This window comes from Corvus cornix, chromosome 11 (assembly GCF_000738735.6).
Source record: "Corvus cornix cornix isolate S_Up_H32 chromosome 11, ASM73873v5, whole genome shotgun sequence".
In the NCBI taxonomy this organism is placed as follows: Eukaryota; Metazoa; Chordata; class Aves; order Passeriformes; family Corvidae; genus Corvus; species Corvus cornix.
Genome location: NC_046341.1, coordinates 3,461,762 through 3,488,079, shown reverse-complemented (window position 1 = coordinate 3,488,079; position 26,318 = coordinate 3,461,762). Strand labels below are relative to the sequence as shown.

General features: G+C 44.0%; 1 protein-coding gene across 4 annotated transcripts; it reads right to left on the bottom strand.

Annotated features, from left to right (window-relative positions):
* Positions 1-10,609: 10,609 nt before the first annotated feature.
* KCNG4 (potassium voltage-gated channel modifier subfamily G member 4) lies at positions 10,610-26,084 on the bottom strand. Of its 4 annotated transcripts, none has more exons than XM_039558587.1 (5): positions 25,636-26,084; positions 25,204-25,318; positions 23,978-24,777; positions 11,565-12,328; positions 10,610-11,399 (listed from the first exon to the last, which is right to left on the bottom strand). In XM_039558587.1, exons 3-5 carry the CDS (start codon positions 24,725-24,727, stop codon positions 11,378-11,380), a joined length of 1,536 nt encoding a protein of 511 aa, XP_039414521.1. In that variant the 5' UTR covers positions 24,728-24,777; positions 25,204-25,318; positions 25,636-26,084; the 3' UTR covers positions 10,610-11,377. The 4 variants fall into 4 exon arrangements, with proteins under 4 accessions (XP_039414521.1, XP_039414520.1, XP_039414518.1 ...); XM_039558586.1 differs by having other exon boundaries at positions 10,610-11,395; positions 11,561-12,328; positions 25,636-26,083; XM_039558584.1 differs by having other exon boundaries at positions 10,610-12,328; positions 25,636-26,080.
* Between the last annotated feature and the right edge of the window lie 234 nt (positions 26,085-26,318).

Here is a 26,318-nt window from a genome sequence, read left to right as displayed (position 1 = left end):
CCAAGCCAGCCCATGAGAACCTAGGAATCCTTTTTCCTGGAAAAGAAACAAAGCATTTCGCCCTACTTTTCTAGAGATTAGCTTTTGTTTAATCTTCCAATCTTCTGGCATCCTGAATCACTGACTACTCTAATAACAACATACCACTTAATCCTTATGAAACGTGTAGTGATAATTCAGCCTGAGAAACAATTGGTGCTTTACTTTTAGCTGCCAGCTAAAAGCTTAGGCTGAGCTTTCTGCTTTTACACAGAAAAAAATGAAATGTGGAAGGGTTTTTTCCTCTTTTTTTCTCCCAGTGAATTCTGTGATCATATATTCCCAGTTATTTCAGGCATCTTCATCATAAAGGTCAGCTCTTACTGTGTTTTGTTTTATTTTATATTCTCTTAGAGCAAACTGAAGGTCCACCCTTCTGCTTAATCAGTAAACAAGTAAGAAAGGAAATCCTATTAATTACAGGTGGTGTTCATATCTAAAGTTCTGATCTCGCTTCACATCAATCAGCACTTGTTGTCTTTGGCAGAAAACAGCTGTTTTGTTAAAATAAAAAAAAATAGATAGAAAAAGGTCTGCAAAATATCATTAATACGTTCTGATAATTTGAGGACATCTTTCTTGAGAAAAGAAAGTTCATAGCAAATCACTCTCCCTTCTTCACCTTTTGCCTGGGCTGTGAGCTCCAGTGAGCAGACACCCATCCTCTCCACAGGTAACACCCTCAGTGTAAAATTTGCTGGCCCTACAGAGAGGTAGTGAAGAGTAACCCTGGGTCAGACCTCAATTCAGTCATTTCAGCAGCTTCATGTGAGCAAAAACCTATAGGCCAGGTTGGGGTGATCGAAATCATGTTTGCTCTTACATGACTGACTTGAATTCTCCTCTGGTGGTGTGGTTAGATTTTTAATCTGGTTTAATTTCAACAGAGATTTATCTGCAGAGGAAAGGCTGAGGTCTAAAAATAATTCATTTTGTTCTTTCTCCCCACCCACCTTTTCAGGAGTAATTTGTTTGCCTTTCTCTAAGCTTGCACACATTGTATTTGCATTTGTAGACGATGAAATACTTGACTGGTTTTTAGTACTTCTGTAATTTGGTCCACTTGTTCTCATACATGAAAGGAGAAGTCATTTGTTTCACCAGGAGCTCCCAGGAAGCTTTTCAGCTCTTAGCTGGAGCTTCCATCCGGGAAAGGCACACACCAATAGCCAAGTCTGTGTGCGCTTTCAGTGTGAATTCTTTGTGAAGGAGGGCTGGGCCTGAGCTTTCTCTGCAATTGATGCATCTGAAGTGTGAAAGGAGACAGTAAAAGGTGTGTGACAAAGCCTGACTCTTCTAATAGGGGCAGAAAAGCCCAGAGTGTGCATAACACAGCATTCTGCTGCTGCACTGTGTCCTGGGAAATTTACTGTGCCATTTTTCCTCCCTGAGGAGATTATCTTCCACATAAAGATGTGGGTTTGGATGAGTGCCAGCTAAAGCTTTTCCCTTTTTCTTCTTCCTTTTGATTCCCTTTACAGAGACTCAGAGCCCCAACAAGAGAAGAGACATCTCCAAGTTAATTAATCAGGCTTGGGGCGAAGGCAAGCCAGGATCATTATAAATTATTAGGAGCAGGAGCAGTTTGGCCTTCATGGGGAATTCTGGGCTGAGGGGTCACCATGCTGGCTGACAGGAGGGCAAAAAAATCTTCTTTTCTGTGGAGAATTCAGGCTGGAGGAAATGAGCTGGGTTTTCTCTGTCAAGCTTTAAAGTTAGAACCAGTTTCTCTTGCATTATTTGTTGCCTGAGGGTTTCAGGTATTCCTTCTGAGTGCTGGAAGAAAACAGTGCATGCAAGTTATCTCTGCCATGAGACACTGAGGGCTTTAATTAACTTAGGGCTTGAATGCTCTGAATGTAGAGGAAAAGCAGGCCTGAAGTGCAGTGTGCTGAGAGCTGCCCGATATCCTTATCTTGGTAGCTGACCACAATTCCTGCTCCTCCCAATCCTATTTACAACTTTTGTTTCCAGCAGGAACCTTGGGCTAATTAATGTTCCTGATCCACGCAGGTGGTAGCTTGGCAAGGTGCTGTGTTGGGGTAAATCACACTTTGGGTGATGAGTTGTTCCCCTGAACTTCAGCATCCAGAGTTAGTCTGGGAATTAACCCCTCCATGTGCAGCTAAAGGCAAACACTGCTGGCAGTGGGTGTTCTGTGGGTAATTTATGGAATAATCATACCTGGCTCTGAGATTAGCTCAGTTTGTTAGAGCCTGGTGCTAATAATGCCAAGGATGTGGGTTTGATCCCCATTCACTTCAGAGCTGGACTCCTTGTAGGTCCCTGTGATTCCAATTCTAATTTTTTTTTTCCATCCCTCAACATTCCTGCCCTCCGGGTAAACCTGGATAAAACTTAATGTTAATTTGCAATTTCGCCTTCACGCTAAGCTACCCAAGGTATTTTATTGTTCATTTCACAGCTCTCAGAACCTCAAGGCAACGCAGCACCTGTAAAATCTCTAGCCTGGTGAACGATGTCTCCAGTTAGGAATGGGTGCCACGCTCTGCTGAGCTTGGAAATGTGCCCAGGTTTGTGTGGCTTCTGCTACTTTGTCATGCAAAGGATTTGTTCTGGTTTCTGCTGGGGACTGTGCAGAGCAAAGCTCAGGTGAAAGGAGATTACAGGAGGGGAGAACTGAAGATAAAGGCATGACAAAGATCTTGAGGTGCTTCTGGTGTAAATTGGAGCATTTAGACTACCAAAGGATCCAGTTTGTGACTGAGGAGGAAACTGGAAAACTCCAGATGCATTTGTTGGAAGTGTTGTTGTAAAGCAACATGTAATGCTAGGACAAGGAGGAATGGCTTTAAACTCAGAGAGGGGAGATTTAGATTAGATACTAGGAATAAATCCTTCCCTGTGAGGGTACTGAGGCCCTGGCACAGGGTGCCCAGAGCAGCTGTGGCTGCCCCTGGATCTCTGGAAGTGCCCAAGGCCAGGCTGGACAGGACTTGGAGCAGCCTGGGACAGTGGAAGGTGTCCCTGCCCATGGCAGGGAGTGGGACTGGATGATCTTTAAGATCCCTTCCAGCCCAAAGTCTGCCTCAGAAGCAGGGTGCTCACAGCCTGCTGTGGGCTTTCATAGGCTGGAGATATCCTTTTGTCAGGTTAAGTGCTCTGATTTGGTAGTTCAAATGTTAACAAAACAGAAAAGACAGGAAATAAGAAGCTTACCCTCACACTGACCTGACTGGGGGGTCCTGTTTGGCCCCAGCCTTGGGCTCAGATCTGTCTGTAACAGAGCTGGAACGCAGCCCCTGGAGAGTGAGCACATCATCCATCCATGTGTGCTGCACTTCCTTGAGAGACTGGAGGAGTGGGAGAAAATCCTCAACACTGATGCCTGAGTCTTGGCTCAGCCCCAAAGCACTGTTCCTGCAGAATCAGCTGCGCTCACTGGGACATTTGGAGCATCTGTTGATAAGACACTTCCTCCGTAATTTCCTTCAGTCAGTAAAAGTCACCGAGTGACTCTGCTGGAGGGGAGCCAAGGCAAAGTTACAGGGGTTTCAAGAAGTGCAGCTGCAGGTCACAGCTGGGGAGGTGCCAGCTTGAAAACTGCCTGCTCTGGCACTCTGGAATTACTGATCCTCCTATGGCCAATGAAGGAAAATTGGGTTGCCCCATGCAGCAGCACAACAATGAATGGGAAGAAAAAAAGAGCAAACTGTATCTGTGGCAACCCCATGAGCTGTAGAAATTGTAGTAATTTCTTATGGGCAAACCCAGAGGTTTCATGAGGAAAAACCCCCATTAGTATTGTTCCTCTAGACCTGCTTCCCTGCTATCTCATGAGACCCAGCCATGCAAACACAGTACCTTGGGACAATTTCCTTGGATAGATTTTGGCAGGGTTAAGCCCTGTGCAGAGTGTTCAGCATAGAAGCCATTTGACTTCCCCACCACACCTGGCAAGAAAGAAACTTCCCAAACTCACATAAGCTTGATTATTCAGCAGAAAAGCAGTTACGAGAAATGATCTGCCTTGTTCAGTGTGCTGGTCCAGGACTTTTTGGCTGGTTGTTCTTGCTCTCTGAATAAAACAGGAGGATCACATAAATACTGGCAGTCCTCGGTGATGCTTTTTAGCCAGAGCTGAGCCAGCAAACAGCTCAGACTGTGCCAATTTCTCTCTCAAAATGAACATGCCCTTGAGGAGCAGGTTCAGCACCTCCTTGTAGTTATGACTGGATGCTATTCTGTCTCATACACAGGGACACAACTATTGCCTAACAGTTTACAGGTTGGGATATTCCTTGCTGGTGGTGGCCCTTTGGTGGATCCTTTTTGTTGGAAACAGAACAAATCAAGAATTGCATCCTTTTCTGCTCCTGTTTCCCACCAGAATTAGCCATCCTGGAAATCTTTGAAGACCTTGTGAAACTCCCTCCCTTTTGAAAATGCAAGTGTTTGGGAGTGTTCTGTGTAACCATTAGATATATACAGTCAGTATGTAATGTAAAACTACAGGGTGCAGTGGTAGGAATAAAGATAGAAGTGGAATGCAAAGGCTGCAGGTTGTGTCTGCGTTTGCAAACCACGTGAGCAGTTTGCAGGACTCACAAAAGTCCAACAAAACTTGTGAACCCACAGTGTTGATCTTGGTGGTAAAAGAAACACTGATCTTTCTCTTCAGCTTCCTGATCAACTTTGTGACATTTCAGAATCCCTGGGGGAAGGATGAGGACGGCAGTGAACACTCAGCAGTGATGTCAAAGTGCTCACAGCCTCCTGCTGAACTGGGCTGAGTTGGATTGAGCCTCTGGATTTTAGGAGAACACAGATTTACAGCATGTCTGGGCTGCTTTTCTTTCTGTCTCTGCTGTCCCACACTGATAGAGGCAGGCAGGAAGAAATATCTGTCAGAATCTGCGCTACTTCAATAAAATCAAGTATAAAATTTAACTACCTTATCATAATATTTAGTTGTACTCTTTAGAGATTTCAGTGCACTGGGTGATTGAAGCTCTCTAGACTTTCAAAAAGCTGGAAGCACTTAGCATGGGAATTATCCCAGAGCCTGCAAAAATGGGCCTTTAATTTGCTGTTATTTCAATAAAAAGGATTAAAGACCAGCAAATTTATCTACTGACATATTTTGCTCTCTTGGGAGATAATTTGGAACTTATTTTTCTTCTGTTCTGTGTAGTGTTCTCTTCAATATCCTTGCTTGAAAGATGCATTTCTGTGTATTTTCATTCCTGTTTTGGGTAGTTTGTTTTTTTTTTTTTTTTTAATGCCATTTGTGTAATAACTCAGAGGAATGGACCCTTGTTACAGTTTTATTCAGAAATGCATGGTTTCTGGAGTTTTAAATATGTTGGAACATTTCTCAAACTCTGAAATCTCATGGGATAAATCTCTTTGACCTTCAATTTTCCTCAGATATCTTTGTATCAGCATGAAATGAGTTTAATTTGTTTAAGCATGCATACTCACACCCTAATGAGCTGATAGCGTTATCTTGATCAGCTCTGGAAATGACTGTTCTAAATCCTGCCAGCCCCATTCAGGGTATGAACCCTTATATCTGACTTGGAATTACAGATGAAGTGGTTTCAGCCTGTGTGGTTTCACCCTCTCTTCCCTAAAAATATCCTGTAAAAATCATAATAATTGTGCTGTAGGAATGTATTCAGGGAACTGTGTAAATATTTTTTTTTTCTTTAATCATGAGCTCGTAGCTTTTTGTCTCTCTGAAGCTTTGAAATTTCCTGGAGTTTGTTGTCTTTGAGCTGAGCTGGTTTTTGTGAAATTCTCATACAGGAGTGTCTCAGAGGTAGAAGAGCTCTGACTAATTTGGTGTGGAACAAGACATCTCAGAAAGCTTCGGGACAGTCAGGTGAAAGTAAAGCATCAGACTAATGAAAACACCAATGATTTGGAAAAGCAGATCCTCGAGGCATGAACTCCTATGATTGTTACCTGCTTTGTTGCTCTGCTGAAGATAGTTCAAAACCAGGGATTTGCAAATGAAACTTTAATTAGAAAATTTTAATGGCTATTTTCTTAAAAGAGTGTATAAGACACAGGGCACTACAAGAGCTGTTGGCTGAAGAACATAAAAGCACTTTCTTTGTTTTATTAATAGTCTCTATCCATGAGCACAACCCAATTATCTTTAGCATTTCTCACACAAGGTTATGAATTTTAATTAGAAATTTCTTTAGCTTTGCAGAGCAAAAGAGCAATTCCTGATGCAGGCAGGTGAAAGCAAGAGAAGCCGTGGAATTAGGGAAGGACTTGGTCTGTGTCCTGTCTGTCCTGTGGGCCTGGATGCAGAGTTAAAGCCAAATGTGAAACATCAGCAAATGCTCCTGCAGTTTGAAATAAATTTAAACATCCCTGGATTCTCACAGAGGCTTCACTGCCCTGCAAGTTCAACATTAATTGTTCCTCATCTGCTTGAGCTTCAGGCAGAAGAAAAATTCTGTATTGCTCCATTTGTTCTTGCTGAGAACAGCCTCTTGAAAGGCAGTGAAATTATTTTGAAGAAGCTGAAACAAAACCTGTTGGCTCGTCTGACTGGTTAATATCTGGCTGAACATTACAAGTGGAAAGAAAGACATTTTGGAAGACATTATGACTTAATTATATGCATGTCTGGAGTTCTGTGCTAATACATTAAGTCCTAAATGATTTTTCTTAAACAAAATTTGTCAGGTATGAAGCAGTAAGGCTTTTCATTAACATTTGCAGTGTTGTTTCAGGATGATTATGTTTTATTACTGATGGTGTAACAGGCTGCAGCTTCCAGAGGAGAAACACCTGAGGGCTCTTCTATAGCCCTTCCCTTTTAGATGTGTGCTTGACTTTTACAACTGCTGTAGTTGTGGCAGGAATCAACTATGAAAATAATGAAATCTGAGCTGGATTTTTATCCCTCTTGCTGAATCTGCTGTAATAATCTGCTGAAGTGCTCCTTAAGCACTTCTTAGTGCTGATAATCCAGGCTTGGATTTTTGAGTGAGTTCCTGTGGTACTGTTCTGATTGCAGACCTTTCTTACAGCACAAGAGCTTTGGGTCATGCTTCTCCCCCTTCTATGAGCATTTCCCTGGCATAAGGAAACTACAGGAACACTAAACTTTGGAGAAAATAAGTTTTTTGAGAGCTGTGTTCTATCACAAGTAAAATGGTAAAGAAAGGAGCGCAGAGGGAGGGGAAACACCTCAGTTCTTCTTCTTTCTTGTGAGCATCATTTTAATCACCCAGGAAAAAAAGAAATAGAGTAACCCAGGGTATTAAGTTTCATCCTAATATTGCAAATTAAGGACTGGAGCTTCCCCAGCAGATCTGCAGCCTGTTCCTCAGGGCTTTGCTGGGTGTTGTGCCACGGCTGGGACTCAGGGGTGGAAGAGACTGGAAGGGGTGAAAGCCCCACCTAGCTCGGATCAGACACTGCTACCAAAATAAAGCAGTTCACAGGAAGGAATTCAATACTTTCAGTAACATGTGCTGGAATATCTTGAATTTTACCATGCAGAAACCAGTTTTCATTTAGGAAACATGGCTTTTATATCAGCCTTTTATCAGTTCTAACTTCAACATGTGGCTAACAATTTATTACTTGTAGAAGTAAAACCTGGAAATGTGCTGTATTTCTTCCTCTCCTTGACCTTCTAGGTTTTCACCATTATTTGTAGATTACTGCAATGTATTAAAATAATTTTCTGAACCAAAAAAAAAAAGGGAGAAAATCTTTCATGGGGAAAATAAAACAGAAGGGACATGCTGAGTGTAATTTCTGTCAGCAGATGTGCTTAATTAATGTGATCAAAATAACTGCAGAACAGTGTTTGGGTGTGTTTGAAATAAAATTGTTGACCAATGCAATGTTTTGAATAGTTCTCCTATATTTAATGCATAGCATATGCAGTACACACCGTGAATTCTTTTGCAATTTGCTCCTAAAATAAAACACTGTTCCCTCAATGAATTTGTGATGTAATAAGCCTGATAACTTTAGGTTATGAATATTAGCAACTGGATGCAAAGACAGGTGAAAAGCACATTGCAGAGTTCTGACAGTAGGCTGAAATAATAAAATACTGAACCCATGAAATGAAAGGAAGTTAATTACTGAGATAATTATATGTCCACCATATGTAATGCTTCCCTACCAGAGGACCTGGTGAAAGCCACAGAGGAGAAACAGCTGGAGGAGAGCAGGGAGGTACCAGGGCTGCAGGGAAACCTGGAACAATCTGCAGAACCCCTGAGGAAATGAGAGTTAGGTCAGAGCAAAGGACTCAACCCCTCAGTGGGTTTTCAACATCACAGAAAATTTACATTTAGCCCCTGATCAAAAGCCCCTCTCTGTGTTTTGGGTCCAGGTCAGACCAACTGGAAGGGTCCTGTGTTCTGTTCTCAGGTGACTCCCACACTCTGGTGTCCACAGCTGGGTTGCAGAGCAGGAGATATTCCTGCCTTCCCCAAAAAAGCATCGTGGTGGGGGGTTTTGCAGGTTCCTACAACAATAGGAGCTCTTTCTGTGTCAGAGTAGCAATCAGAAGCTTAAAAAGAGATGTCATGCATTGCTGAGGGTTGAGCAATGTGGTTCCCCTGGGTAATGGGTGCTGTTCCTCTGCTGTTTCTAGGATATAGACCCAGGGAAAAGGCTTTGAAGTAAGAGAAGCCGGGTGCCAGGCAGCTGAACTGCTCTTTTAATTAAATCTGGTTATGAAATGATACGATCTTGGCAACAACAGTATCTGCTAATTGTTGTTGCTTGTTCTGAATTTGTTACTCAGTTGAGTTACACCGGCACTAAATGTTCCTAACATATTTTTCCCTCCCCTGTAACACCATGAATCATGCAGGACTTTTTTTCTGTGACAGCTGGTGCAGTCCAGACCCAGCTATTGGAGGAGATTAGGTTAAAATCAGAAATGCGAGTGGTGGTCCAAATTCTGCTGGAAGTGCAAACACTCACTTCCCTGTCAAGCACTGGTGCTTTGTTTGTTCGAACTCCGTGATTCAGCACATTCTCGGGTTGTGTTTTGGAACTGACACGGGGTTAAACATTTGACTGAGTCAGGTTTGGATCGCTGTCACTGTCCACAGTCCCACCTACCTCACAGAACCTGCTGGACATGGAGCTGTTACCAGCACCTGAGCAGTAAAACCCCCAATATTTCACCAGATATGTACATTTTTAGAACCATGTGGCTGGGCTAATTTTATGTGCAACCATGTTGAACTAACTCCTGAGCTAATAAGGAAATTGTTAATTGGAAAAAAATAATCACTTACCCTGCCTGATTGTATCTCCAAAGTATGTGTCAGTGGGAGAAGCGCCTTTTAAAAGCTGCAGTGATTCTGCATCAGGATTTGTGTCCCAGCAGCCACCAGTCAGCAGGAGCAAGCATCAGATTTGGCACTGCGGGACCAGAGGGGAGGAATCTCCAGAGAAATCCAGGTGGCATCACCATGCACAGGACCCTGGAGAGGTCTGGTTCATAGCCCAGACCAGGACTTTGTCTGGTTTACCATCTTAGTGGACCTACTGTAGAGAAGTGCCAGCAAAAAATAAGTGCTGGTTGTGAAAAATAAAAAATCAGATGGACCTGTGCATAAACCAGCAGAAATTGCACATTGAATGGGGCAAATGTAAATGCCTGTCATCTGAAGTCAACTTGTTCCTCTTGTGTTGGAACATCCACATGAATAATCCGCTACAGTTCCTCTGGTTTGAATCATAAGGTCAATAGCAAGATAAGCCCAAGAGATTAATTCCAGTCACGTCATCCCGGCTGTGCCAACAACTGTGCTTTTCTCCACTTCAGCTGTGCAGGAGGGAGGGGAATATCTGAGCACCAAGGCTCCCAAATGCCTGCAGGAAGCTGCAGAACTCTGCAGGTGACTGGGTTTAGGTGTCAAGATGGGAGATGGGGCAGTGCCTGGAAGCGTCCCCAGGCTTCCAACAGCACCAGGCTGGGCATGAGTGGTGCCTGCCAAAAGCTGGCCCTGGTGAATGGTCACTTCACTGAGCTTTGCCCCATCACAGGGACATGGGGACCTTGGCAAGGTTTAAGAAATGGAGTAATGAAAGCTGAAAAACTGATTAAAAGCTAATTTAGGCCTTGATTAATCTCAGTGCTTAACTACATGCCTGAAATTCAGAGTCCTGTGGGTATCAAGAGCGCTCTCCCACTGTGGCTGACAGGGGCCCTGAGCACACAGGTGTCTGTGCACCCCTGGCCTTCATGACCTGTATGGAATTCACTGACCACATTCACACCATCCAAAGGGTCAAGTTGCACAAAACCATCCAGACTATCCACAAAGGAGTGTTGCTGACCTCTGCAAAACCCTGTTGCTTCCTTCTGGCTATACATGGATATCCCAAAGGGGGCATCTTCCATTCCCATCAGAAAATCACTCCCACTGCCTCTCTGGAAATCATTCCCCTCATTCTTTACTCTTTATACCTTTGGATACTTCTGAGCTGTCATCACATTTTCAAGAAGCCTATTTTTTATCTTTCTTCCAGAGAAACCATCACCATTCAACAAAAAATATAACACCAAGGCTTTTTGATATGGTCAATAAGCTTGGGCTTCTTTTATTCCTTGTTTTTATTTTAAATAAATATATGAAAAAGAAATTTGAAGACTTTTGCTGTCTAGTAAGATATGTTTACAGTCTGCAGACCACAAATGCATTTCAAGCAAATGCTCTTGCAAACAGTATGTGTTTAATGCAAAGCAGTGCAATTTGTTAGTTACAGATTGATCGTCTGGCTGCAGGCAAACTTTGAAAGCTGTCACATACAGGGCCTTTATTTTAAGCTTGTTACTGACTTTAAATACAGAATTCAGATTTGTATCTCTATGCCTGGTGGATGAGCTGTGGATAACCACACCAGTGTGTAGCCCGGAAAGAATGTGTCCTAATGCCTGGCTCAAGGTATTAATTGCAAGAACATTGGAAACTCAAAGGCAAATAAAATAACAAGTGTGTTTGCACCAACAGAAGCCGGCTTTGTTACTCATTCAGCATTAGGTAATCAGCAAGATGCATGAGTGGTAGAGACAAAGTTTATTCTTAGTAGTCATAGAGAAGAATGATCATTTATCACTGAATAAACTCTGATTTTTTTACATTCTCCCAACCTCCAGCTCCATGGGGATTTTTTGGAGCTGGCCATGTTGGGTTGGCTGCTGCTTATACCTATGCCAGGAGAGAGGATAGTGCTGTAACCCGGGTCGTTGCTTTGCTTTGCGTATTTTGCTGATGTTCACACGTGCACCTTTCTGTCGGTGTTTTTGGGAACGCTCCACGCCAGGCTCAGTTCCCTGTGTAGATGTATTTGATGGGGGATGCCAGGCTCAGTTCCCTGTGTAGATGTATTTGATGGGAGATGCCAGGCTCAGTTCCCTGTGTAGATGTATTTGATGGGGGACACCAGGGCTCAGTTCCCTGTGTAGATGTATTTGATGGGGGACACCAGGCTCAGTTCCCTGTGTAGATGTATTTGATGGGGGATGCCAGGCTCAGTTCCCTGTGTAGATGTATTTGATGGGGGATGCCTGGCCCTCCAGGGTCAGGCTGTCAGTCTCGTTGAAGGTGTCGCTTTCACCGGAGCGATTGGCGTTTCTCGCGCGGTTCAGCCGCGACTGCAGCCGCTCGTGTTCCTTGCGCAGCTCGGAGTAGGAGTGGGAGAAGGTGTGGAATATGGACGTTGCGGGGAAGGACATGATGAGGATCCCGCTGAGGATGCTGCTGAGAGCCACCATCTGGCCCGGCACGCTCCGCGGGACCATGTCTCCGTAGCCCACGGTGGTCATGGAGATGATGGCCCACCAGTAGGAGGCGGGAATGCTGGTGAATTCCAGCACCCTGCCGGACTCGTTCTCGGCCAGGTAGACCAGGGGAGAGAACAGGGTGACAGCCACGCACAGGAAGAGCAGCAGCAGCCCGAATTCCCGCGTGCACTTGCGCACGGTGAGGCCCAGGGTCTGCAGGCCCAGGGAGTGCCGGGCAAGGCGCATGACGTACAGGATCCTCAAGGCACGTAAAACCCGTAGCACCAAGCCCACCTTCTCCAGGTACGAGTTGCTGCTCGGCCTGTCCTCCTCCTTGCTGGAGTCGTCCTCGGAGAAGATGAGGGAGGCGTAGTAGGGGGAAATGGCCACGAAGTCAATGATGTTCAGGGGTCCTTTGAAGAACTGACACTTGCTCCTCGCCTGGATGAACCGGAGGCAGAACTCCAGGGAGAACCAAGCCACGCAGATGGTCTCGATGACGAAGATGTAATAGCACCTCTGGGAACACTCACCCTGACATGAAACAGAGAGGGAAATAAATAAAAGAACGGTCTGTGAACCAGTATCCAAAAACACTGAGGGAGAAGCAATAAGGATCTGCCTGAGTAGCTGGTACCAGAGATCAACAAGTCGCAGCTCACAGGTAGTGTGGCAGCTGTCCTTCGGTGCTGTACAGAGAATATTGAGTGCAGGAAATAGCTGAATGAGCAGATCTCTCTACCTGCCTCATTTTACTGTGTTGCTTCTTCCAGCCTACTTGAATGAAACCCATCTCTGTATGAAGTCCTGGCATGCAGGCTGTTAAGTCCTGAGTAATTCCCACTTTCTGCTGCACTTGGGAGTAACAAGTCTTTTTGTGTTCTAGAATTGGCCAGCTGAGGTTCCCCCCTCACGAGTGTGTTTTACCCTGCCTAACCCTCAGAACAATTTAGCTCTGTAGCACCATTTGGGGATTTTTCCTTTCTGCACAGTAAACTGTCAATGCCATATTTTACCCCTAAAATGAAACACTACAAAAGCTAATGAAGGCTTGGCCCTGCCAGAGCTCTGCATGTCGGGTCAGGCTGTGGCTCCATTTGCAGTCAGTGCTGGAGTGCACTGATGTTTGCAGAGCTGCTGACTGGGCTTGGTAAGATTGCCTGCAATCAGCAGTTGTGTTATGTAGTGCTCACTCTTTCTGAGCCCTGAATTATTTGTGCACTGCAGCCTGGACTCTGCACAGACCTGCCTCTGGTCACTCCAGCGATGTGGCCTCTGAATTATTCATTGCTCCCCTCAAGATTTATTTTATTTTTTGTTAACTGGGCTGAATTTCCAGTACATCTGTTATTTATTTACCTTTAGATATTTGCAGGTGACATTGCTCTCAGATCATCATGGGATTTTCCCTATACCTTCCTTAGAAACTAGAGGAAAAGACATTTTGGTTGCTGGAAGGTTTAACCAATAAGATGTAGGGTGTCTTTTGGACTGAGTGTGAAATTTCAAGGTGTAGCAATGTAGAGACTGGTTGGGAGATTTTTAATTCTTGCCACCCTCAGTGACCTCAGTATTCCCTATGGAAATTTATATTTACTTAGAGGAGGCAATTTATGCTGTCAGCATAATGAGAACATGTTCATTGGCTTTACACTGGGAGATGGATTTCATCCCATGAGTTTGCATGTGAATGTTTTATATATTAGGAACATTTGTATATATTATGGAATGCACCTGACTTGATTTATGTAGAATATCCCTCTCTAATGTCAGTCTCTTCAAACATCCTTCATCCTTTTGAACATCCTGTTCAAAAGCAGCAAATGTTGAAATAAGAGTGGGGGGAAAAAGGAAATATTAAGCACCAAAGCTGACTTCTGTTTCTCCCAGTAGTTTTGAGGATTTTTACACCTCAGTGTTTTATGTTGCTCTCAGAACTGTTGTCCAAAGAACAGGCAGAGCACAGTGACTTCAAATCTCTGTTCTCACTGGAATACTGATGCCCCTGTGTCAGTGGGAGATTTCAATATTTTTGCCACCACATTCCCATTAGTTACTTTCAGTATGGCCCAAATACTCTGATCCATGACAGGGTTTTTTTGCCTAAATGTCCAAAAAAGAAATCTCTGTGCCACAACAACTTCTATACAATTCCTCTTTCTGAACAAACCAGACACATTTGGGATATTCTTGTGTTCAGCACCTACCAACACAAACCACAACAAACTCCCTCCCTCCACCTCACCATTAACTAGAGCAGAATTCTGAGCTTTTATTTCCAGATCTTTGGGTCAAATTTTCACCGGGGTCTTTCTCCTCCTGCTGCAGTTTTACGCATGGTGGAGTGGGAGCTCTAAAAGCTCCAAGCTGGTGTGGTGCTGACTGTGAGCAAGAGGGGAAGATGAGGTTCTATTTATTTTTATTTTTATTTTTATTATTTTTATTTTCATTTTTATTTTTATTTTTTATTTTTTGGGAGTGTTCTTTTCCAGCAAAACCCCCTGACATGTTTTATACCACCATAGCTTCAATCAGTACTCTACTTGTCACTGACTTTGATGGGAGAACAGCTATGACAGGCCCAGCAGTGAGTATGTAACTCTTTATTCACCCTGCAGATTTACTTTTCAACAATGCAAGACTTTATCAGGATTTATGGAACTTCCCTCCAGCAGAAATTCTACAACCTATGATATAAATGTAATAAAATGAGTGCCTGGTATTGATCTTCTGTGTGAAATGAACATTTGGCTCAGCAATGAATGAAACAGTATTTTGTGTGTAAAAAGATGTATACTGAGCCTGATGCCTGAAATACTGAGTGGTTTCATAGACTTATAAACCACCTCAAAGAAGCAAAGGAGTTGTTTCAAGCTCCTCTACCACCAGAGATAGTCAGCAATTCAAGCTTCCTTTTCATTATTCCCCTCTGGTGTATAAGAGAGGGGCTTATTTTCCATGTTCTCTTATGTGCTTGTTGTGTTTATGGCGTTACAGTGGGATTGCTCATGTTAGGATATTTCTGTTAATTTCTCCTTAAATGGGAAAAAAATATAGGTTCATAACAAAATAGAAGAACAAATAGAAGAACAGTACTGAGCCCAGTTCCCTCAACAGCCCGAGGAAACAGTGGCCCAAGGCAACTCCCCTGGCTTCTGTTTTCCACTCACAGAATCCAAGAATGGTCTGGATAGAAGGGACCTTAAAGACCAGGTTGCTCCAAGCCCTGTCCAAGCTGGCCTTGGATACTTCCAGGGATGGGGCAGCAAAAAAGAAATTGGTTCACTAATTGTGAATTCCAGCTAAATGCGCTTGAGATATGTGCCACTCACAAGATAAAAAGAGATAAATTATCTGGCCTCTTAATTTGTCAGGAAACATTAATTTAAGTGTAATGACATCTAGGATAAAAAACAAAATCAGATCCTAGAATTGTGCAGTGCTAACCTAACTTACAACAGGTATAAATCTCATCTAGTGAACATAATATCTTTACATGCATCAATAATTTTAGTAATGCCCAGGGAGACTGAATCAGAATTTCCCCTGCAGAATGTATCTCTCATCTATCCATGCTGGTTTCCAGATGCTGCTCACTTTTTTATGTGTTCTAGACAAGAAAAAAATGTATTATTATTGAATAAATGACAGTACCAAGGAACCACTCTGGTTCCTTCAGGGTCTGCTCTGTGCTGATCATTTGTGTCCCACATTTCTGCACTCTAAGACACTTTACAATCAAAAACTTGTTCTGAATCATTACCTGATCCGCCAATTACTTTCCTACTGCCAGAGATTTACCCCAATACCTTTTGCAGTGGATATTTGCCCTTTATTCCCTCTTAATCTGAAGTACAAGTAAAGAAATCCTGTTATTCCCATTATGTTGGGAGTGCAGTGCTGCAGCTGTGTGAGGATAAAATTGGATCAGTACCAACTTTCTGCCCTTGGTGTGATCGACTCTACGTGGAAGTTTATTGGCATCAATCTGAGCCTGTTTGCTGTGGTGAGTAATTTGGGATTTCCCACCTTCTATAAACGGGGTGGAGTCTGAGATGTGAAACAAGCAAAACTACAGCACTTCCCGTGGTCTCCTTCCTGTGCTTGCCAGTGAACACTGCTCAGGATGGTGTCAGTGTGACACAAGTGTTTCTTGTGTCAAATGATCTATTCCCAAGTTAAATAGCAAAAGTTCCTCCAATGCTCGTAGAACACTTTGCTGATAAGCCCAGCTTGATCAGTATCTGGATTATTTCACAATCATGCCATATTTCCAGAGCTTTAGAGTGGAAATCAATGTGTACCTCAGGGCAAGGTATCTATGCTGCTCACACAGCACACTTGTGAGAAGGGCATCTCGTGTTATTTATGAACCAAGCTGATAAAAGTCCTTGAACCCAGCTAGAAGTCATGACTGAAGCACTGTGTGCAAACACTGTTATTCCCGGGGCATGTTTATGGGAACCAGCTGGCTCATCATCATAAAACAAATGAGCAATGGACTGAAAGGGTCTGAGCCCTGTTCCCAGCCAGCTCCGCCCGAGATGCAGCAGTGGTTGCTCCCGAGGAAAGGCAGTCCTGGTGCTCAGTGACCCGTACCTGATGGAGCCAGAACCAGGCAGGGAAGGAGCCCATAGAGCATATGCTCCATTCTACTGGAGTCCTGAAGTCCTAAAAGACACAGGAGCTGCACCTCCTTATCCCTCTGCAGTGGAAGGACACTGCCAGAACATCACCGGTCACACCAGGAGCGTGCCTGGCTCCGTGGCTGATGCAAGGTCACGGTTCACATCTGCTAAATTTATCCTGGCAGGCCCAGGTTTTGTTTGGCATGGCCAAGTTGCTGCTCAGATCCTTGCTGTGATGCACACACTGCTTTGTGGACAGAGGCCAGTGTCCACTGGAGTGGCAGCAGATGGGATCAGCCTGTACTGTGGCTCCCAGCCTGCCTTCTGCCAGCTTGTGCTGTCCAGCACTTATCCCAGCGTGACTGCTCTTCCTGCAGCCTGGCCCTTTGGCCAAAACCAGTCAGCCCTCTAGGTGCAGGATTTAGAAGTGAAACTGGCAGGAATTCTCCTCTCTAAACCCAAGGTTGCCATTTCCTGGGTCAGGGGCTGTGTTCCAGCCTTTTTCATTTCTCAGAGTTAAATCTGGGCAGTGCATCCTGGTCTAGAACTCCTCCCTGAGCAATTCCCTCTGCAGGGAAAACATGAACTAATGGGATAGTGGGAAAACAAGCTTTGGTTCACGCTCTTGCCTGCCCACAGATCCAAGGCAGTGGGAATACGGGCGGGCTGCAAGTCTAGAGAGGGGTTAGGCAGGAGCAGAGGCAGAGCAAGACCTCGGTGTAGGGAACTGATGTTCCCAGCTGGCTCCAGGCTGTTCTTATCCCACCGGCAGCAGGAAATGAACAGACACAAGGGAGAAATCCCCTTTGGCTGTGAAGGGATGGCTTGGTTAGGAAATGTGCTGCCAATCCGTGTTCCCTGCATACCTGGGCTGTGGGATCCAGCTGCAGTGCTGCAGGTTCTGCTGAATCACTGCGGCCGCATTGACGCTGCTATTTGAATAATTAAACCACGCTCTGCTGAATCAAATGATGGGTAGGGAGAGCTTGAAAACCCTGTGTTATGGATCACATCAGCACCTGGATTTATGGTTTCAGGTTGATGCAATAAAGTCAGAAGGTTACAGGCTGCTGAGAAAGAGACTCTAACCTGATTTAGGGAATGATGAGCTTGTTAAAGCAGTGCTGCATATTCTGAGAACACAATGAGTTCCCACTTGTCCTACTTGATGGGAGAGAAGCCTGGCCTTAGGAAAACAATTACTACAACATTTGAGGAAACTAAGCTAATACTGGTATTGTATTAATGTGGACATTAGAAAGAAGACAGAAAGAAATTATTGCTCTATGTCCAACAAATAATTATCCCCTCTGGGGCAGAAACGTACTTAAAATAAAATGTTTCAATTAACTTTTAAACTTGGATCCTTAGTCTGCAAACACTGTGAGAGTCAGTCTGAAGAATCTGAATTTGATTTAAAGCAGGACTCCAGAGTGTTGGTGTTAGGGGAAAGGTGAGAAAGAATAAACTTTTTCTTGTTTTTCTAGTAAGGAATCTAGCAGACTTAATTGTGTAACTGTGAAGAGTGGTATAATCAAAATGACAAGGAGGATATCTGGGATGTGGGAGGATAACCTTCAACTGACAATTTTGCTGCTGGTCAAAGCGTTTTGCCTATTACTGTTTCTTTGTTTCTTTTCTCACTGTACTGTAAATTCTTTGGGACAGAAATTCCTTCTTATTGTAACTGTTTAGTACAGGGAGTACAGAGGGTCCCAAATATGGTTGAATCTGTTATTAGGGAAAATACTGGTGCTCAGAGGAGGTGCTGACACTGTGGGAAGGAACTTGGAGGATGAATTCGTTTCAAACAGAGTTTTGCAGAGATGGAATGGCTCCATGAAGGGGAACACCCATCTTCCCAAAGAAGGCATTTATTAAACACTCATCTGTGCTGAGCCCCCTGAGGTGAGTCAGGTGAGGAGAGTGAACAGGCTTCGGCCCCTTTGTAACGATTACAACCCTAAAAGCAGCAAGAGGGGAAAGAAATCCTGGTTCCCAGTGAGGGACACATGTGCTGGCACAGCTGTTGGTGCACTGCCCAGTGCAGAACAGCTGGAACAGCTGGAACAGCTGGGTGTCCCCCCAGGATGGCGTGCAAAGCTCAGAGCCTGAGCGCTGCTGGAACACAGCCAAAAGGGGATGAGCATAAGGCAAACTAATAATGTCTAACTGTGCTTTCTGAACACTGGACCATGGCTTTGGAAAGCCAGGCAGGATCCTTTCCCTCCCTGGAGGGTCAGGAGTTTGTGCAGACACTTATTTTGTGTGGCAGGGGGGGTGAGCTGGGGCCCAGATGGTCAGCGGCGACCACCCCCGCAGTGGCTGTGGAGAGCAGGGCTTAAGTGATACGAACTTTATCAGTGTTGTACAGAACAGACTCAGTGCTGAGTTATGCAATTCTGGGTGGGGGTGCCTGGGAAATGGTCACTTATCATGTGGAACTCTGAAATCAGGGTCTTAACATAATGGTGCAATTTGAAGGTCAAAGCTCCTGGTGTTTCTGACCTCAAAAAAAGGCAGATCCCATAAAGATCCCAATAATTTATAAATAAATGTACATCAAAGTCCCAGGCTTGAACATTCTGATTTCTGTTGTTTAGTGGCTTCTTATTTAATCTTTCTTCAATCATTATTAATTTAGCTAATTCAGTCCATGGAGCACATAAATCAGCTGTGCTGAGTACACCTAGACCAGGAGGTTTTTGGTGCTCCAGTGAAGCACATTTTCCTACACTCCTTGCTGACCAAAATGGTCAGAAGGAATCAAAATTGCCCTGGACTCTTGGATAATTTAGGAGAGGGATTGTCTACAGAAAGTGACCTGATAAAAACCCAGAATAAAGTGCTTGAGCAGATGCAATAAAGCCAAAGCTTTATTTTGTTCTAAGTAATTTCAAGTCATATGTATATAGCAGTGTATTTATAGCTAGGCATGTACACATATGCCTTTATAGTCTTACACTTTAAGTGAGCACTGCATTTTCTTTCTCTTCACAGTAAGGCAAATAAATTGGGTTTTTTCCCCTGTAAAGTAAAATTATTCCAGTTTTAAAGAAAACTTGCTTCTTGGCAGTTTCCTCCAGTGTGCAAGCCAAATATTCTTTGGTATCATACAGAAAACTTCAGCAGCATCAAGCACGGAAAAAAACTAATCAGGGCCTCCAGAATCATGGTGTGGAACAAAAAAAAAAGTAATTTAGAAGTAGTTCTACGTGTTAAGTACTGGGTTCTCCTCATCTGTTCATGTTTTCTGGATTCTAGAGTGCAATCAGAGACTAAAAGCTTACTCTTTTAAAGGGAATTTGGTTTTCACATAATCAAATGATCCCAGGAAAAGAAGCTTTAAAAAAAATGAGTATTGTGAATTTCAGGATAAAATCTTCACATGAAACAACAGTGGTTGCAGCTCATGTTGGTCATGTGTCATTAGGTCCTATAAAATACCTAAAGCAATATCAAGCTTCTCAAGGTCAGCTAAGAGCAAATACAAAAATTAGTAGTAACAAGGTCAGGGAACGGAAATATCTGGGGGTTTTCTTCCCCCTGACCTTAATTTGCTGCCTTCTTGAAGTGCAGACCTTGCTGTAGCCTTTCTGCTGAGTCATTTCTCTAGAGGATGCCAATTCTAGGGACTCATTAAATGAAATGTCTTGTCCTAAGGAAAGTCCCAAGAGTACTTCAAAGTGTTCTCCCTCTCCAGACTCTTCTGCAGTGGTTTTATTCCACAGTTTTCTGGTGTAATGATGTTTTCTTCCTTTGGGTTGGATGTGCTGAGCAGTGACTGTTTCAGTGACCCCCCCTTAGATCCTGATTGTAACTCTTGTGTGGGACTGGGACTTTTGGGGGACTTTGGTGGGACTTCTGCCTTGTCTCTAGTGGGATGATCTGAATTCTTTCGTTTGAGGGTAATACTGGTGAATTTTGTCACTTCAGCTTTCGTGTTCTGTATGCTTGGTCTCCAGTTCAGATTTGCAGTTCTCTCAAGCTGCCTGGTCAGAACAAAAACAGATTTCCTCACCTCCAAATATGCCTTTTTTCTTATCTCTACGTGCCTCAATTACTACACATTGATGATACTAAATCTGCTTCTTAACCAAAGACAGTTTGATCTCCATAAAGAACAGATGCAAATGCTATGGTCAAGGATACATTGCCCCTGGAGAATGTGATAATTCCGTTGTTTTATGCCTAAATAACAGAACCTTGTTACTGATGACTCTTCTTTCCTTAGCCTCATAAGTGATAAAACCTTTTGTGCATTTATGTCATGGTCAGACTTAAACTTGAGCTCACCAGAGCTGTTCATTTGCTGCTCTACAGTTTTGCTGAACTTTTGGTGCACCCTTCACCTGGGGCTGTTGTCTCTGGGTGGGGATTCACGGCGTGTGCTTATGTGATATAAACTTACAGAACTGTTTGCCCAAATCTCTGTGTTTTGCTTTCCTGAGGAGGTTCCTAAATGCCATTTGACGTATTCTGGAGTGTGTTCATGGTGCCAGGTACAAGAACTCCTTCTTTATTTCGCTTTCAGCTGCATTCCTGACTTTAAGCTCCCCCTCCGCTCCCCTCTGCTGCCCCTGGCGATGGCTCCATCCCTCCCCTCTGGTTGCCAGGGTGACTGGGTTTCCCTGATGCAGATGCTCTCTCTTGGCTCCCTGCCATCCCTCTCCCGGAGGCAGACCGGAGTTTTCACTTTCCCTCACATAGTGAGGACTCCTGGTTGCTCTTCTGCCTGCCCAGGCAGCTTTTCTCCTTTCTGAGCAGACCTGGTTTAGCAGCTGCTAAAAGAACAAGGGATCTGCTGTGCCTGCAGGGTGGGATCAGCAGCCTCTGAGCCAAGTGAGTGAAGTGGAAGTCACCTTGCATTATTTTTCCTTTTTTTTTTTTTCCTTTATTTTTTTTATTCTGATCCTTCCTGAGCTGGAGTCCAGCCAGTTTCCACTCTCTTAATGAGGCTGTGACGAGGAGGAACAGGACCCTAGAGTGGTACATGTGCAGCAGAGGTAAAGCCTTTTTTGTCTGTTTTTCAGAATGGATAATATGGATAAATTCAATTTCCAGTGTTGGTGACATTGGAAAATGGATCCTTGAAGTACTTTTAAGGACATTTACCACAGAGGCTTTGCAAGCTTTAACTCAGAATTGAATAAACCTCAGGACAGGGCATTTTTTAATTCAGGTGTGGAATTTCAGTTTGTTCAGAAACTTTGTGAAGGAATTTGACTGTTTTCTGTCACTGGGCAACCAGATATCGAATCATCTTTGTGTTCAGCCCAAAAAGGAAAAATTTCAGATCCTGCATGCCTGTCTTAGGTTCCTGGTAAATGTGGCCCCACCTTGCACTCCCTGTCTGAGGTCAGTGAACAGTTCTGAGTTACAAATCAACGGAGAGTTGCAATTTGCTGAATATGACTCAGCTGCAGCCAAGAAGTCCTAATTTTAGTCAATTAACTTCATGGAGTTATCTGTCCAGCTCTAGTTAAAATGCTCTTTTGAGATCCCAGTAAGAAAATCATAGTTGTTGCAGGTTAAGAATTTAGGGATGGGAATCTACGGATGCAGACACTGCTCTTTAGTAGTTCAGATTCTCTGCTTTTCCACAAGGCATGACTCTTTTGTCTCATATATTCCCCTCTGTTTCCTCTGGGAGAACATCACATAATTCAAAGAATAGGACTTTTAATACTCTGTGCTTCTGGGGCATGATGACAAAGTGCATTAGGCTGGTGCTGTAAGTGTAAACAATGGAATATTTCCAAATATTTGGACAAATGTGGTCCTTTCCTCAAGTTCATCCTTCATCCTCTCCCCTGCACTTGAACCAATCCATCTTTTGAGATTGTTTTGATGCAGTTTGCTTGTTTTTAAAGTAGTAGTATATATGCAAATCTATTAAGAGGTAATGTCATCCGTGTTTTATAGGAAATCCAGGAGCAGCAGCTTCACTGCAGCTCCCAGACACACTTATAACCCTCAGCATGCTTTTCTTTCTAACTTAGTTAATTATTTTTAAAACACACAACCTCTTACATCTAGCTGAGCTCTGCTCATGTGCTGGTTCTTTTGCATGGGACTTACTTATCAAAGCTTTTTCTGCAGTGGTTGGGAAATGAAGATAAAAAGCATCAAGCCACTTCCATTAACAAAGTTAGTAGGAAGCACTTGCTGGAGCAGAGTTTGTAATGTTTGTACATCAAGCTGGAAGAAGGATGTTCTATATTTAAAGTGCTTCCTTGGAAGAAGCATTGGAACAGTGTTAACAGCTTTTCCTGTGAACACAGTTTTTCCTTTTTTCAGCCAAAAAGTAATAGCTGAGGAAGACTGCAAGAGCACCAGGCTTATTCCTGAAAGGTTAGAGCCTTCCTGAGCAAATGGAAGTTAGTATCCAAGGGGTTAAAATGGAACAGGGAATGATCTTAGGTTTCAGCCTTCTGCGCAATCCTCAGTTTTACTCAGAGACATCAGATACCAGGACACATTTTAACCATGACAAGGCTGCTTCGACCAAGGGCTTGAGCAGTAAAATAGGTACAGATTTTTATATTGTACACACCAGGCTGTGCTATAAAAGTAAAAATGACTTTGTTCATCAATATATGACACTCTGAGGAGTGTCTTGTCTTACAGCAGGGAGTTTATTTCACACAGATTTCCTCAGCACTTTTGGAAGGGCAATTTGCAAATGAAGCGCAGGATTCATGATAGAGATTAGTCAAGGTTATTTGATGAATTTGGACGTTGCCATGTCTGAAATAACTTTGGATTCTGACTTTCCTCTGGTTCATTATTACAAAAATAAATCTTTTAAATGCTGAAATATTTACAGCAATGTTATGGAGAAGATCCTTTATGTGTGATATGGGCTTGATTTATTTGCCCTGAATTAATGTGGATGAGTTCGAGAAGGGTTTAAAGGCAGTTAGCAGTTCAGATAGTGTTTGGTATTGCTCCTACAATATCTACATATATGTGGGGCAAATACAGGATTCTCTTAGCATGGAATTGTGATTTTTGGAGGCACAGCTTTTAAGTATCAGCATGTGCAAAAATACTTTATCTGCCTCTCATCCTTCAATCTTTATGCAACTTCTGAAATGTAACATATAAAAATTAATTAATATTTCTTCCTCTTTAAGCACCTGAATCTTTTATCACACGGGAAGGTACCCAGCTGTTTTAAAAGCAAAGATGTCAGAGGAAAATATTTCTGTAGCTGATGTGTCCAAAGGAGAGACTGCTTGTAACTAGAGAGTGAAGCATCTTGGAAACTCCACAATGTCAGTTTGAGAGTCTCAGTGCTAACAAGTTAATCTTACACTGGCAGCTGCTTCTCAAGAAGGAAAAGCAGTCCTATACTGGAGAGCTGAAATATCTGCTCTGTCCAAAAGCTTTCTTGTATTTTAGCTAAAAATCAGTACAATATTTATTCCCATTATTCTTAACATGATATCACCTTGAAAATGATAGAACTAATTTAAGCCATTGCTGCGTTTTCTGCCACAGACTGTTTCATTAATTCTGTGGTTAGACCAGTTAAAAAAGACTGACTTACCCTGTCTTCTTCAGCTCTTAAGTCTGGCATTGTGCTCACACAAAGGCTTACAGCTGTGGTGGCCACAAAGAGGATGGAGAGACAAGCAAAGACTTTGCCTGGCAGTCCTGACTGGGGATTTTCCACCATATCTCTGAGTCTGTTCATGAACTGTCCAAATCTGGTTTTCTCATCCAAGACGCACGAGGCTTCCTTGCTCCTCCGGAGCTCCTCTTCCTTGCGTATCTCAGCCAGCTCCTGCAGTTTCTGGAACAGTTTCCGAAAGCAGCAGTTCTCCAGGTTGGATTCCTCAATGCCCCAGTACCTCAGCTCCTCCTGGAAAGACAAGGCACACATGTCTCTCAAGAGCATCAGCTTCCCCGCTGCTAGGAAGCTGACAATCATCCCAAAAGCGTTGGGGTTCCTGTCAAAGAAGAACTCGTGGGTGTCTTCATCGTAATCGTCACACAGCTGGATGATTTCTTCATAGCTGCTGCAAAGCTTTAGTTTGCTCAGTCTGGTCAGGGGAAACTCATCTAAAGTACTCCAAGGCAGCAGGTACTTGATGCCTCCGACGTTGATCATGATCTCTGTCTTTAGATCAACTGCAGACACTTGTTCAGGGTGGTAAATCCTCCTGGCTCTCTGGTAATGGACGCCCTTGACAGAAGGGGTTTCCACGCAGATGGGAAGGAGGTGGCTCAAGGAATTACACGAGTTGTAGCTAATGTTACTATAGTCTTGGTCACTGCCTCTGGAGAGAATAGGCATCTCTAAGAGTTCTCACCGGGACATGCAGAATGGCATCAGAGCAGGGGGAGCTGTCAGCCAGAAGATACAGGGAGGAGGAGAAAACATAGCAGAGGTTACTGCAAGAGAAAAGGTGTTTCCAGCCACTTTCCTCAACCACAAAATTAATGAGTGCCTGTTTTGTAAGTACAAGTCACCTCTGTGCTTCTTCCCGAAACCTGCAGTCTGTGAATGAGCTTTGGTTTGCAGCCTCATTGGTTGTCTGGCAACACAGGCACGGAGCAGAGCTACAGCCTCATTCATAATTATCACCGAGCCTCGGATGCCTGCAAATCCAACAGGGAACACCTCGGGCTCTTCCCCGGGAGATCTAGGGCATCGTTAGATCGGTGTTTTCCGGTCGTTGTCGCTTCGCTTTCTTATTTCTATAAACCCTTAACCACGCGCTGACTCAACTAAGCTGCTTAATAGTTATTAGAGATGGAGTGGTCAATTACCTGCCATCAGCTGGATGCAAAGTTCCTAATTGCTTTAACTGGACTGCTCAGATCGTGGTTCCTCTGCCTCTCGCTGCACGCCCGTTCTGCCTCTCGGGGGGATTGCAAGGATTACCTGGGAGAGGTTTACAAAATGCCTTAAGTGGGAAAGTGCTGTCTAAATGATGATTATTGTTATCAACCCGACCTCGCGCCACCGCAAATTGCTGAGAAGTTGGAGGGAAACCTTTGCCCACCGCGGAGAAAACTTTTTTAAGCAGGCAGAAAGTGTCTTATCAGCTGGGAGCGGGGCAGCAGTTGAAGCACTCCCCGCCTCCTTTCAAGGACAAACCCCTGGTTTTGTCCGTAGTCTCTGGAGATTAAAAAGCACTTTTTTTACCCCAAGTCAGCCAAGTGCGAGCACTGCAAGGAAAGTTGCCCGAAGTCACTTACCAGCCGAGCAGGGGCAGCTGCCGGGAGCGACGCTGCCCCGCAGGTGATGCTCACATGCCGCCCGCGGAGCAGGGTCCGGCAGGAGCTCCTGGGGGGGTTCTCCAGGGCTGGTTACATGGGAAAGCGCTGGAGCACTCTGGAGCTGGCTGTCTCTTTCCTCTTCCTCCTTCTCTCCTTCTTTCCTGGAAGGGGAAAGCAGCCGCGCGTGTTCATGTAACATATGTTGTGCTAAGGATCCGCGGCGAAGGTGTCCCGAGGGGCAGCTCCTCTCCTGGGCTCCTGGGGCTTCCTGCTGAAAGATGCTGAGGGAGAGCTGGTGGATCTTGCCCTCTCCCTGTCTCTCCTCTCTTTCCCCCGGGACTGTCAGTGTGGTCCTGGAAGAGGAGGGGAGAGGGAAGGGGGAAGGGCTTAGAAATAATCTCTCCAGCATCCGTCCGTGTATCCAGCAGGCAGCAGGCAGCAACTGGGGAAGAACATGGAGTACAAGTCCCCGGCTAATGAGGTTTAATAATCAGTAAATTCTGGCAAATCTACTTAATAAAACAATTTCAGTGTCTATTAACTCCTTCCATCATAGTCATGCTACAGTCGCTTGGTCTAGAGAAACCACTTAAATACCTCAGCAGCAGTTTCCATGCCCTGCACCCCTCTTGAAACTGGGATTTGCTCTTTAATATCCCTAG

Excerpts from the sequence above, each read along its gene's own strand:
- KCNG4 (XM_039558587.1), bottom strand. The coding sequence starts at position 24,727 with ATGCCTATTCTCTCCAGAGGCAGTGACCAAGACTATAGTAACATTAGC. Across the intron at positions 12,329-23,977 it reads TAAGAGCTGAAGAAGACAGG|GGTGAGTGTTCCCAGAGGTG; the intron begins GTAAGTCAGTCT and ends GTTTCATGTCAG. Across the intron at positions 11,400-11,564 it reads GGCCAGGCATCCCCCATCAA|ATACATCTACACAGGGAACT; the intron begins ATACATCTACAC and ends ATCTCCCATCAA.